The 11,848-nt window shown below is 38.0% G+C and overlaps 2 protein-coding genes across 3 annotated transcripts; one reads left to right on the plus strand and one right to left on the minus strand.

Moving 5' to 3' along the window:
• Positions 1-5,259: 5,259 nt before the first annotated feature.
• LOC117626880 lies at positions 5,260-7,924 on the minus strand. Of its 2 annotated transcripts, XM_034358668.1 has the most exons (5): positions 7,384-7,924; positions 6,085-6,123; positions 5,986-6,011; positions 5,613-5,697; positions 5,260-5,513 (listed from the first exon to the last, which is right to left on the minus strand). In XM_034358668.1, the coding sequence occupies exons 1-5, from the start codon at positions 7,753-7,755 to the stop codon at positions 5,340-5,342; spliced, it is 696 nt and encodes a 231-aa protein (XP_034214559.1). In that variant the 5' UTR covers positions 7,756-7,924; the 3' UTR covers positions 5,260-5,339. The 2 variants fall into 2 exon arrangements, with proteins under 2 accessions (XP_034214559.1, XP_034214560.1); XM_034358669.1 differs by lacking the exon at positions 5,986-6,011 and having other exon boundaries at positions 5,261-5,513; positions 7,384-7,914.
• An 891-nt stretch (positions 7,925-8,815) lies between these two features.
• LOC117628475 (probable calcium-binding protein CML46) lies at positions 8,816-9,639 on the plus strand. Its single transcript, XM_034360942.1, has one exon. It carries the CDS (start codon positions 8,908-8,910, stop codon positions 9,526-9,528), a length of 621 nt encoding a protein of 206 aa, XP_034216833.1. The 5' UTR covers positions 8,816-8,907; the 3' UTR covers positions 9,529-9,639.
• Positions 9,640-11,848: the final 2,209 nt, after the last annotated feature.

Consider the following 11,848-nt stretch of genomic DNA (forward strand, 5'->3'; position numbering starts at 1 on the left):
CCAAGAAACACATTCTTAAAATCCGAGACTGCAGGTCACAAAAGGTGAAACTTGAAGATTTTTCTTCTGAGAAAACTAAAAATGCCTTCGTGCACTGCTTGCATAGTGCCAAGGAAGCATCAGTCATACCTTAGATAATGAGTTACTAGCTATTATGATGCTGATAAAGAAGGGAACTATGTGGGGCTAAAATGGAGATGGCGACAAACCAACAAATTGGCTCTTGTTTAGGTCCCCCTTTTATTAGATAAACTTTAATTAAATTCCTGAGGGCCAAGTGCTTTCCTTTTCACCCTCAAAGGTCCTCAGCAACTTGCACAAAAGTTAGGTTGAAAACTGGCGACACTATCCTTCTCTCTTTTATTCCCTTGTTTTCTTCTCTATTTTAGTATTTACAGAAAAAGCAAATTATGTTCAACCATAAAAAATAAAACCAACACTATGTTAGTTCTATATCGAAAACTTAACAAAAGTAAAATAAAACGTATACGTAAGAATAAATTTTTGGAAAACTTTTTTATATTCGGCCAAAGAGTTTAGGTTCATCACATCAATTGTCACAATATGCGTTCATAAATTGTGGTCTCTCTAGAAAAAAATCATGTCACATACGTGCATGGAAATAGAAACTGAAATAAACTAAGAAATTATGCCTTTCTTTTTGTTTATTTTGTTTTTGCCCTTTTCTGCAGTGCCGCTTTTCTGATTTCACTGCAGCATATGTCCCATGATTGATGAGATTGGATTAAACTCATAGGGAATGTTTCTCATTTGATAAGAAAATATGGATATTAGGATTACCTAGTGAAATGTATCTACCTAATTTTCTCTGTAAAGCACATCTTTCGATGCATCAACATCAGATAAATAAAAAAATATATCTGTGTCTCAAATCAATCACCCAACAAAAAACACACAGATATTTTGGTGCAACAAGCAAATACAGGCCACATATTTTGTAAAGATGAGTTGTTATATGGGACCCCAAATATGCACATAATGCCATAAACCCTTTTGGCACTCTCTCTTACTTTTTTACCTTTTTTTTCCTTTTTTTGGTATTTTTTCCCTTTTCCACACGAAAGCAATTGCCCCACTAATTTCATCCATATACCTAATTTTAATGCAGTTGGGGGGAGACAAAAGAAGATAATAATAATAATAGTGACAGTGTGTTCAATTTCTGGATCACAAATCTCTAGCCATCTGATATATATTTGAATGTCAACTAAATCTTGAACGCAACCTTACATGTTTAGCTTTTTTGAGATTACAACATCCTAATGGCTAATTTGGTAATATTGCTAATGGTATGTTTGCAGACGTCTTGGCTCCCCAAGTCCCTGTTATGTCGCCTGCCCTATGAGGAAATTGATCTATCTTTCTAACAAATAAGACATAAAGGCCACTTTGTACAGAAATGAAAAGAAAAGAAAAGGGTTTGGTTAAGGCATGTCATCCCACTGCTCTAACAGACTAACATGAAGTTGTTCCATGCTTGTTTCTACAAATAGCAGGGAAAGAGCAAAAAGAAAGGAAAAGGCTTTCCCAACTCTCTCTCTCTCTCTCTCTCTCTCTCTCTCTCTCTCTCTCTCTCTCTCTCTCACAGCATGCATAATGAGCCTAACAGCATGGAAGCAATTCATTCAAGTATTCAATCAACTAATTAATAGACTTATTATTATTATTTAATACAAGCGATATTGATATTGAAGGAAAGAAAAATCGAACCTAAGACCTCATCAGGTGCAATGGTAAATACTCTTAACCATTAATTAAATTACAAATCTCTTAACTTAAAGAGCAGATTAAGCAAAATATATTATGACTCGAATTATTCTTTTCTAAACCATGGCGGCGGTGGTGGTGGATTCTTAGCAAACCAACCCAAACTGTGCATGTTAATTATCATTATGGCACCACCAAGTTATGAGGTTTTACCTTGTCCCATTTGGCTCAATTAATGAACTCTGTGTGGCCTTTCATTGGCTCCATCTCCATGGTTGAATTGAAGATTGATGTAGAAGATGAGTTTGGTCAGCGATTTTGACCTCTAACTTGCCACTTTGTCCATGATTAAAGTAATATATTGGATTAGGTGTGCTACTAATTAAAGTTGAGCTGCTGACTTTTGCTCGTGGAAAAGTAGCTTTTGGTTTTGGAGTCAGAGTCAACCTCCCACTATAACTTATCCCCTCTGCGAAGTGCATAGAAAGAGAAACAAGATTGCAATTATTTTGACTAAGCCGAAATCAGTTTCAAAGCTACTGATTGACACTGTTAACTGACCTAGATTAATGCACACATACGTAAATAATTATTAATTGTCTATAAATGCGTAAACGATTGTGTTTAATGAAACAGCAACAGAAAGAACATGTGAGAATCGTAGTATATCTTGAATCTTGGTTCAAGTGCATAAAAGAGTTGTAAGTCTAGGCCTCGTGATGAAGTATCCAAGTAAACAAACTATCGCGTATATATTAATCATCTTCCCCGTTATATAGATTGAAGATTGATTTAGATTATTGCTTGTATTAATAACTAAATAGAAAAAAGGGGAGGAAAAGTTTAGTTTTCAATGAGAATAACAAAAATCAAAAGTGTATGCCTCTCCTTTCTTTAACTTTTTCTAACATTTGAAATGCCTAGTATAAGGAAAGAAAAGAAAATTGAAAAACACTAAAGAAGAAAGTGCGGATGTGATGCTTTACTTCACATAGAAAAGCAAGAAAAATGACCCACTTGCAACTTTTTTTCTTCTTCTATCTGTTCTTCTTCCTCCTATGACTTCCAACTTTGGAACTAGTTAGGTCATATGATGGGAGATTATGGGCCGTCCATTGTCTTGTAAAGCCCATTTACACTACTTCACTGTAGAGCCCTTTTAGGTTCAGCCCTTTTTCTAGAGGAAAGGGATGACAGTTTGTCAGCTTGATACAAATATTTCATATCCAATGAGCGCGAAACTCCAACTGGGCAGACAGACATGCAGCAATGCTAGTCTTCGATTCTATGTTAATGTTAGAATACACTCTGAGCAAGTTACAGAAGAACGAATTGTTATTGGATTCTACATCCTCCCGAATCTTGTGCACGACGAACATTGCCATAGAATACATTTTAATTGCTGGCTACAAGAGGAAAGACAAATGGTTAGGATTATCTGAATGGGTTGATCTACCTGATGCAGGAGTGTGTTGGTGACCAATGTCCCGACCTCGATCCCCATCATCTACAGAACAAGTGTAGAAATCACTATACATTCCAAACTAGGATTCCAAAAACGAATATATGACTCTGCACTGCACTGCACCCCTCAATCCAGTCATTTGGAATATCTACCATTCACGGGCTCATCAAGCCTGTATTGCATTCAAGTATCACAACAATCTGGTCTAAATTAAAAAAAGAAATACCACAACACTCCAAGCTTCCATTCTCTAGGTCTATGATCACCATCTAATATGGCATTTGCAACCTCATCGGCATCCCGACCAATTAACTGCTATAACAAGAGACTCCAGTTTACCTTGTATGCCTTTTGCACCATAGGAAAACAAGCTGAGTTCTTTTACCTAAACCTAATATTATTCTAATGTCTCTCAGCTCCAGTAAAAATATGTTTATGTTGTCTGCAAATACATATTTAGGCTAATTTAAGCAAGTCCCCGATTTTCCAACCAATAAATCAGCTATAAGTTCATAAAGGCCACAAACAACTGCTGCTGCTTGTAGATGGCATGGTTAAAAAAATCACGGCTCGTTGACAAATTTGTCTCACAAAAGAAACACAAGTTGTCCATGTTGGCAATCCACCACGACTCACTAAAGCAGCCAATGAGGGGCTAGAGCTATATTTTCTTGTACAACTGAAGTGAATATAGAGACCCCAAGGCAAAGCTTGATAGTACGTAATGAGAATCTTCTCCTTTGTTTTGGTTCCCGTTTTACTCTCAAGTTTCTATATATTCAACCTCAGCCCCCGCCCCCGGCCCCCCCTCCCCTACCTCTCTCTCTCTCTCTCTTCAAGCATAAAACCGAAACCACCTCCCTCCCCCTTAGCAAATTCCACACCACACACACAACACCTCAAAACTCCAACCATCTCCTAACTTCAGGTAATTATACCCCAGATCACAGAGGGCTAGCTATAAAAGGATATTAACACAAGGTGGCTACCACTCCAACGGCGGTCATGGTAAGCATTTTCACTACCCCGGATGGTGGTTTCCACTTTCTGGGGTTTGGTTTCTCTCTGGTTAAAACAAAAATTACCTTTATGTTTAGAAGAATTCGAATTTACCAAGATAGCCATGTAAGTAGTACGCGTGAAATACGTCTCCGGCTTGGCTATTTTGGTAAATTCATCTTTCTTTTTCTCCTTTTTTGTGTAAAGTGTGTGTTACTAGAAAAATGCTGCAATTATTATAAAAAAAAATCGACGGCTATATAACATGAAACCTATAAACCTTCTTAAATATCCATATATGCAAGAGAAGTTAATGAAGGATAGGGTAAATGCCCTATAATGTGCTGTACAGAGAGCCCACCACCCAAAATGATACATGAATTCTTGTATAAATGCTAGGTTTACATAAACGTTTTGCCCTTTTTTGTGTATACGTTGCAATATTATACATGAATTCTTTCCTTTCATTTTTGACATTTCTTGCTAAATACTGATGTCGTAGGTGAGGTGAGTAGTTAGTTCCTACAAAAAATGAATAGCCGCATGCTCAATTTTAAAAAGTTGATACGTATGGTTGCATATACGTCACATCAGTACATCAAGTAAGCTAGCATGATTGTTGTTGTTGCTTGATGTGGGCTTGTATTTGAGATTCCTACTAAGGTTAAAATGTTGAACATTAAAGGTTGGCATGCCATAGATGAGAGTCTTGTCTTGTCCCATCATTTGTTGGAATGTGACACAAACATACGCATGCTCTTGAAAACTATACTAGTTTAATTAATTAGATCGAGGTCAAGGGCTGATGCCTTGCACTGCAGAAAAACAAATTTATAACGGGAATATCATTGTTTTGTTATTCCCAGTCAATAATACAATGACACATGGAAAAATTATTCTACGTACTATTGCGTTATTGGTCAGGAATAACAAAACAATATTATCCCTATTTCATGAAAGTGTTTCTCCTTATATTAAGGGTTGTGTGTGCCCTGTTTACACGTGGCAGGGAAGAGAAAATAAGTAGGTGGAAAATAGCAACATGCAACGCAAAATAGCCAAAGGGAAGAACGAAGAAAATACCCATCCAAATTTCTCATATATTCAGAGGTAACATATGACAGTCTGTAAGCTTGATACAAATGTTTTACATCCCATGAGGGCAAAACTTAGCCATGCTAGTTTTCCGCTCTATGTTAGAATCAATTCTAGAGCAAGTTACACAACACCTTAAATTGTTATTGGATTCTGCATCCCCCCGAATTTGGTGCATGACGAACATTGCCATAGGCTGACAGTTCAATAAGATCCATGTCACGACCTGCATTTCAAAGGAATACGCTGTCACTAATTTGCTACTAAATTAGTTGAATTCATCCCTGCAAGGATTTCCACACGTATTGGGGTTTCTTGGGATTACCTGAAACCCGACAGTAGGAACTTTTCTGAATGAGCTCAGCTCTAGAAAACTCAGTCCGGTTTCCTTTTGATCGATTGACTGTTGCCTACAGTATGAGAGAGAAAATATTCTACTATGAAGAAATGTAAGATGTATCTTCTACAATTATAAGCAAACGGCGGGACTATATTCTTTAATCAGCATACAAAAACTAGACAGGCAAGGTGAACTTCAGTTTCAATAATGATTTGGATGCAAATGAAGAGTACGTGCTTCATCAAAAGGAAATGACATGAAGATGAGCAGCCTTAGCTGAGAATTAAGTGGAGCCATATGTATTTTGGCAGCCTTTAAAGGCCACGATATATAGCATACCAATGCACTGCATGCTTACATATACTGGTGGTTTGGTTTCTCTGGCTGGAGATTATAACCAAAAATAAGATACAACATTCATGTAATAATCCAAGGTCAAGGGGAATGAAGTTCATACCTGTAAAACTTGACAGTTATCAAGCGTACTTTGTCCTCCCTGAAATGTGAAAGATAAAACAATCAAACAAGCCTCCAAAAACAATACAGGGGCCACGGGCCTGGGGGAAACAAAATAAAGAAATAAATGTTCAGCAGTCAAGATCATTATATTGAATTGGGATGACACATAAGCCCACTTCCTGAACTCCTTTCTGGTTTACTGTTCCTCTCCAAGCAAAATCAGCACAATAGGCATGACAAAACACGTTCAAGTTGGTTATTAAACTTTGTCACATATCTGCCACAACATGCCTAGCAGAATGAGCTTCTTCCTAAAACATGCTAAGTCATGCTAAGTAGCTCTCCTCTTTGGAAACTGATGCCTTGGCCAGTGCATTTTATATTCAGGCTTATGTTTCCAGTGCCCTATCAATCCAGTCATTTGGATTTACCTGAGCCTAACATGAGCCAAATTGGTAAACAATTCACAGGATCATCAAACCTGTATTATAGTCAAGTATAAATACTCAGACAAAAGGTATTGTACCTCACGGTTGCTGAAAGGCCTAGACAGTCCTTTACCTATATCTATATCACCATGATTAACCATATTCTATCAGAATCTGGTTTAAATTTAAAAAAAAAAATCCCACAACACTATTGCATGCCATCTCCAAGCTTCCATTCTCTAGGTCTATGGTCACAATCAAATATGGCATTTGCCACCTCATTGTAGTCCCGACCAATTAACTGCTATAACAAGACTCTAGTTTACCTTCTATGCCTTTTGCACCATAGGTAAGCTGAGTTCTTTACCTCATCTTATCCTAATGTCTCTCACCTCCAGTAAAAATGTGTTTATGTTGTATGCAAGTGCATATTTAGGCTAATTGAAGCAAATCCCTGATTTTCCAACCAATAAATCAGCCATAAAGTCCATAACGTCCACAAACAACTACTGGTTTCACACCATGCTTGATTATGGCAACTAACATTATAAACAATGGCACACTACATAGCGAAAAAAGAACTCAGCTTTTAAGTATTACTAGATGGATGGAATTCAACAACACAAGCATTTCCAAAAATGCATCGCTTTTTATACAGAATGCTACCAACAGATATAATCCGATTCCATGGGAAAGTCACCAAACAAAAAAGGAAAGATATATATCAAATGCATCCTAAACGGAGCCTTAATAGCCAAAACCATAATGAACCAAATGCACAAAACTCCAAGCACAAATCAAAGAATCAATGCCAACAAAAGCACAAAAAATCATAAAAATGGTGAATTTGAGAGAGAACAAGGAATTACCTTAGAGTAAGGCACGATGTGATCATAATCATGACAGAGGCAACCTGGGCAACCGACGAGCTTCCGGAACACGGTGTTTCCAAGAGAGTCTCGACGCCACCGGTCTGGGTCTCGACCTCTGATCTTCTCGGCCTTTTCCCAGCATTGCTGCTTCACATTGTACGGAAATATTCGTGGGTTGGTGTTAGAAGAAGTCGCGAGCTCTTGAAGCTCTTCCAAGTCCCGATTGAGAAGAGAGACCGGCGATGTGAGCCGGGAGGCGCGAGACTTGGGCGAGCTGCTTCGTTCGAAGCCGGAGGAGGGCGCTGTTGTTCGGTCCCTGAGCGGAGACGAAGGGCGGCTCCGCCTCTTTGGTTCTTTGCTTGGTCTCATCTTTTCTCTTCAGCTTCTCTCTCGCTCGGCCAATCGAATGGTAGAATGGATATCTGGTTCTGGAGACGAATTTTGGATCGTTGGATGTAGAAAGGATAAGAAAATTTAGTGAAAAGGCAATAATACCCTCAATCCATGAGAACAGAAGCAAGCAACCCCTTCTCCTCTGCTGCAAGTGCAACATCACACGCCATGTCTCTTGTAAGCGCCTATCTTTTTCTGAAGTAGCAATCTTTCACTCTATAATTCTCTCTTGATCCCTCCAAATGTGCTATGGTTTTCTGGGGCATGGTTGGGATTCAATTTCATGCTTAAACATCCATACTTTTTTTCGTCTTAACAGCTCTCTTTTTGGTTGGTGGCAGAGCAATCCAATGGAAACAAAAACAATATTTTTGACCCATAAATTAGTCATCTACTCTGAAGTGTTACCAAGTTTCAAGTTTCAAACTTTCAAGTGTTATTAAGTTTATTGCTTTGATCTGTCATGAATTACTTTTTGTTGCTTTCATGTGAGAGTCGTGAATGATTGTTGTGATTTCCAGACCATCTGTGTTATGTTGGATAGTTTGTACAGAAAGATATGATTTTTATTTTGACACTTGTTACAGAAACTGAGTTGGACTATGAACACTGGCCATTGTGATACACATGGATATTAAGGAAGGGTAATAAAATGTGAAGAAATTAGTAACACGTGAGAGGCACGAAATCCGTGTATGTGCCTTCGGTTGTTTTCTCGAGTCTTCCCTGGGTAGAAGACTTGGAGAATAATGAATAGTTTTGCTTTCACACTGAAACTTCGCTGCAATTTGACTCTCTCACTTTCTTTATACATATGAAACATGACCTGGAAATTTCCATGTGATGAGGACGGTGATGCTGAATAAATTAACAATGGAGACGAAGTAAGTCACCAACTCTTTTGATGGAAACAAGGATGGCATTGGATTGAATTTTCCTCATCTTTTACACAATGACTTGACAGGAACTCTCGTGGCTGCTACTTCTATATATTATGAACCCAAGTGTGGTTTCCACTCACAAGTCTCAAGACTCTTAACCTCCTAATTAAACAATATTAAGCACTCTCTCTGCTCTCTAGCTACTTTGTTTTTGTGTTTTTGTGTTTTTTTTTTTCGGGCACCAAATATGGAGAAAACAGTGAGTGAAGCATTTGGCTGCCAAGCCATTTCAGTTGTTCTCTTACTCCTTATCATTCTTAACTTGCTCCTTATCCTACACTTGCTCTCCAGTTTCTGGTATGTTCTAGTGCCCTTGTTTATATGCGTCCTTTGTGATGTGTTGCAAATTATTGTTTGTTCGGAGAGCAGCAAGTGCAAGACCATCCAAAAAAGAAGTTGCATTGCCAAGAAACAAGAAGTTAATTGCCTTCATGAAAATGAAAATGATGTAGATGACAAGAAACAGCTGTGTACTGGAGAACTTGGACAGATGATGGAGAAACTAGGAACATTATTTGATGCAGATGGTGGTGAAGTAGTTGAGGGGAGACTTGAGTCAAAGGAGATAGCTGACTTGTTTGAGGAGGAACCAAGCCTGGAGGAAGTAAAAGAAGCTTTTCATGTGTTTGATGAGAATAAGGACGGGTTCATTGATGCAGGGGAGATAAACGAGGTTCTCTGTGCATTGGGTTTTGTTGGAGCTTCAGAAGTGGAATGCAAAAGAATGATCAAAGCCTTTGATCGTAACGGAGATGGACGAATAGATTTCAATGAATTTGTTCAACTCATGGAGAAGAGCTTCTGCTGAGCACAGCATAAAATCCTCAATTATATTACCACCCTTTCATTAGTATTAGATAGTGATCTCGAATCAACATTTCGGAAAAAATGGCTTAGGCCGCTGATGCCTTTCTTTCTTTCTTTCTTTCCCCTTCTGCTTCCAATGTTTCAAAATCAACTAGACTACTTCTGTCATGACCCTGCAAACATTTGAAAACTGGTGAAATTGGAAACAAATATCTTTCCAAAAGCGTTGACCAAGAAAGATAAAGCCATCAAATGTCAATAAGTTTACAACAAGATACATAAAATTAGATTCAACTTGCTCAGAAAGCAAACTTATAAATGTTATCATAAATCAGTTATATGAGAGACAACTACGTACTTTCTAATTGAAGGGCTTGGTACCAAGCTTCTTACACTAATTTCGCCATCGTTCTGAGAATTTTATCATCTGCAGCTTTTCAGAAAATATTTATAAGCCTATAAACATAACACAATCAAAAGATAGATAGCTTAACAATAAGGGCATGTTTACTAACCTAGAATCGGGATAAAGAGGAATCGGAGTATTCAGAAATTGGGTTAACATAACACAATAAGTTTGCTTAAGTCTGCATCTCTCTCTGCTGTTCTATACTGCTAAACTATATTTCAGTTTTATGAGTAATATTACTTGCAGCAACAAAAAACTTAAAGCCCTGCCCTTGATTATAATATTCCAAGGCACGAGGAGTTGAGTACAAGCATTAAACTTAACATTGTTTTATACAATCACCAAGTTAAGAAAGAGTTTTTTGTTTTTGTTTTTTTTTGTTTTTTGTTTTTTTGATTTTTGTTTTTCTATTTAAACCCCACACTTCTCTTTGTTCACCGCTTATTCTAAGTTCACCCCAACTTTTAATTCAAAATTTCAAAGAAAATCCCACTTTCTTCCCAAACTACCTTTAAATACACCCCTAGCAAAAAAATAAAAAAAATAAAAAACTCGTCAACAACTTCACACCCCCACTATTTTGCCCATCACTACTCTAAGTTCACCTCAACCTCACATGGTAAAAACAATGTTGTCAAATGTGTAGCAGCATTATTTTATTATTATTATTATTAGGCAAAATTGTAGCAATGGTCCTTGAACTAAGTGTAACATCCCACATCGACCAACGGAGAGGGGGTGATGTGTCTTATATGTACATGCCTACCTCCATCTAGCAAGAGGCCTTGTGGGAGCTCACTGGCTTCGGAGTCATGAGAACTCGGAAGCTAAGTGACTTGGGGGCTAGAGCAATCCCAGGATGGGTGACCCACTGGGAAGTTGCTCGTGGGTTCCCAGAAACAAAATCGTGCTGGTAGAGAGGGGGGCCCAAAGCGGACAATATCGTGCTACGGCGGAGCCGATCCCAGGATGTGACACTAAGCCCCAACTTTACTTTTCGTCGCTCACATTGCTAAATTGTTACCGTGGTACTTTAATTATGTGTCTTGTTTCAGAAACAATCCTTGCCGTCATCTCTATCAAATTTTCTGTTTAATTTAAGGACATATTTGTCTTTTCAAGTGATGGATTCAACAGAGGCATGTTCATATCAGCAACCTCTCAAATTTATGGCGCTAAACTTGAACCCTAATGTCATGTCAGTCATTTCTATTAATATTAAGGCATCTGGCGAAAAAACAAAATTACATAGGGAGAGGAGAAAAAGGAGATGTCGCAGAGTTATGAGAGCAGTAACACATGGAAGCTTTGCGATTATGGGGGAGCTATTAAAAGATGGACTTCCTGGACTGATTCCAATCCTGGGAGAAGATTTGAGGCTTGTGAGAATAATTGGGTAAGTCACTTTGTCTGGAATTTTGTGTTTTTTGGTCCATGGGTTTTAGATCTAACCCTGGATATGGAAAATTCTTCAGAAGAATAGAGGCAAAGGTCATTATTGGGAGTGGGTGGACGAGGAGATATGCCCACAAGGAAAGGAAGTTCTTCCTGGGTTGCTAAGAAGAATGAGAGGTATGGAGCAGGAACTGAATCAAATAGAAGAAGATAATGAAGGACTGAAAGATAAGCTCAGAGCAATTGTGCAAGAAAACAAGGAATTGACTGCAATAGTTGGAAGACTAGGAAGGCAAAGAATGAAGATGAATGAGAAAATTATGGTGTATCAACATATAGGGAAACTAATGTTTTTTTTTTGGGGGGGGTGTTTGTGGCATGGGTTCTTGGTCTCATGATTGGATTGTTGATGATTAAGATCCTAAATTTGTTTGAAAAAATTCCAAAGAATTTGATGATCAAATAGTTAAATGTGTAATGAGTTTGGTACATTTGTGTCATTGCATAACTTCAATCC

The sequence above is a fragment of the Prunus dulcis genome, chromosome 5 (genome assembly GCF_902201215.1).
Source record: "Prunus dulcis chromosome 5, ALMONDv2, whole genome shotgun sequence".
In the NCBI taxonomy this organism is placed as follows: domain Eukaryota; kingdom Viridiplantae; phylum Streptophyta; class Magnoliopsida; order Rosales; family Rosaceae; genus Prunus; species Prunus dulcis.

Excerpts from the sequence above, each read along its gene's own strand:
- LOC117626880 (XM_034358668.1), bottom strand. The coding sequence starts at position 7,755 with ATGAGACCAAGCAAAGAACCAAAGAGGCGGAGCCGCCCTTCGTCTCCG. Across the intron at positions 6,124-7,383 it reads ACATCGTGCCTTACTCTAAG|GGAGGACAAAGTACGCTTGA; the intron begins GTAATTCCTTGT and ends TTCACATTTCAG. Across the intron at positions 5,514-5,612 it reads TTCCTACTGTCGGGTTTCAG|GTCGTGACATGGATCTTATT; the intron begins GTAATCCCAAGA and ends TTTGAAATGCAG.
- LOC117628475 (XM_034360942.1), top strand. The coding sequence starts at position 8,908 with ATGGAGAAAACAGTGAGTGAAGCATTTGGCTGCCAAGCCATTTCAGTT.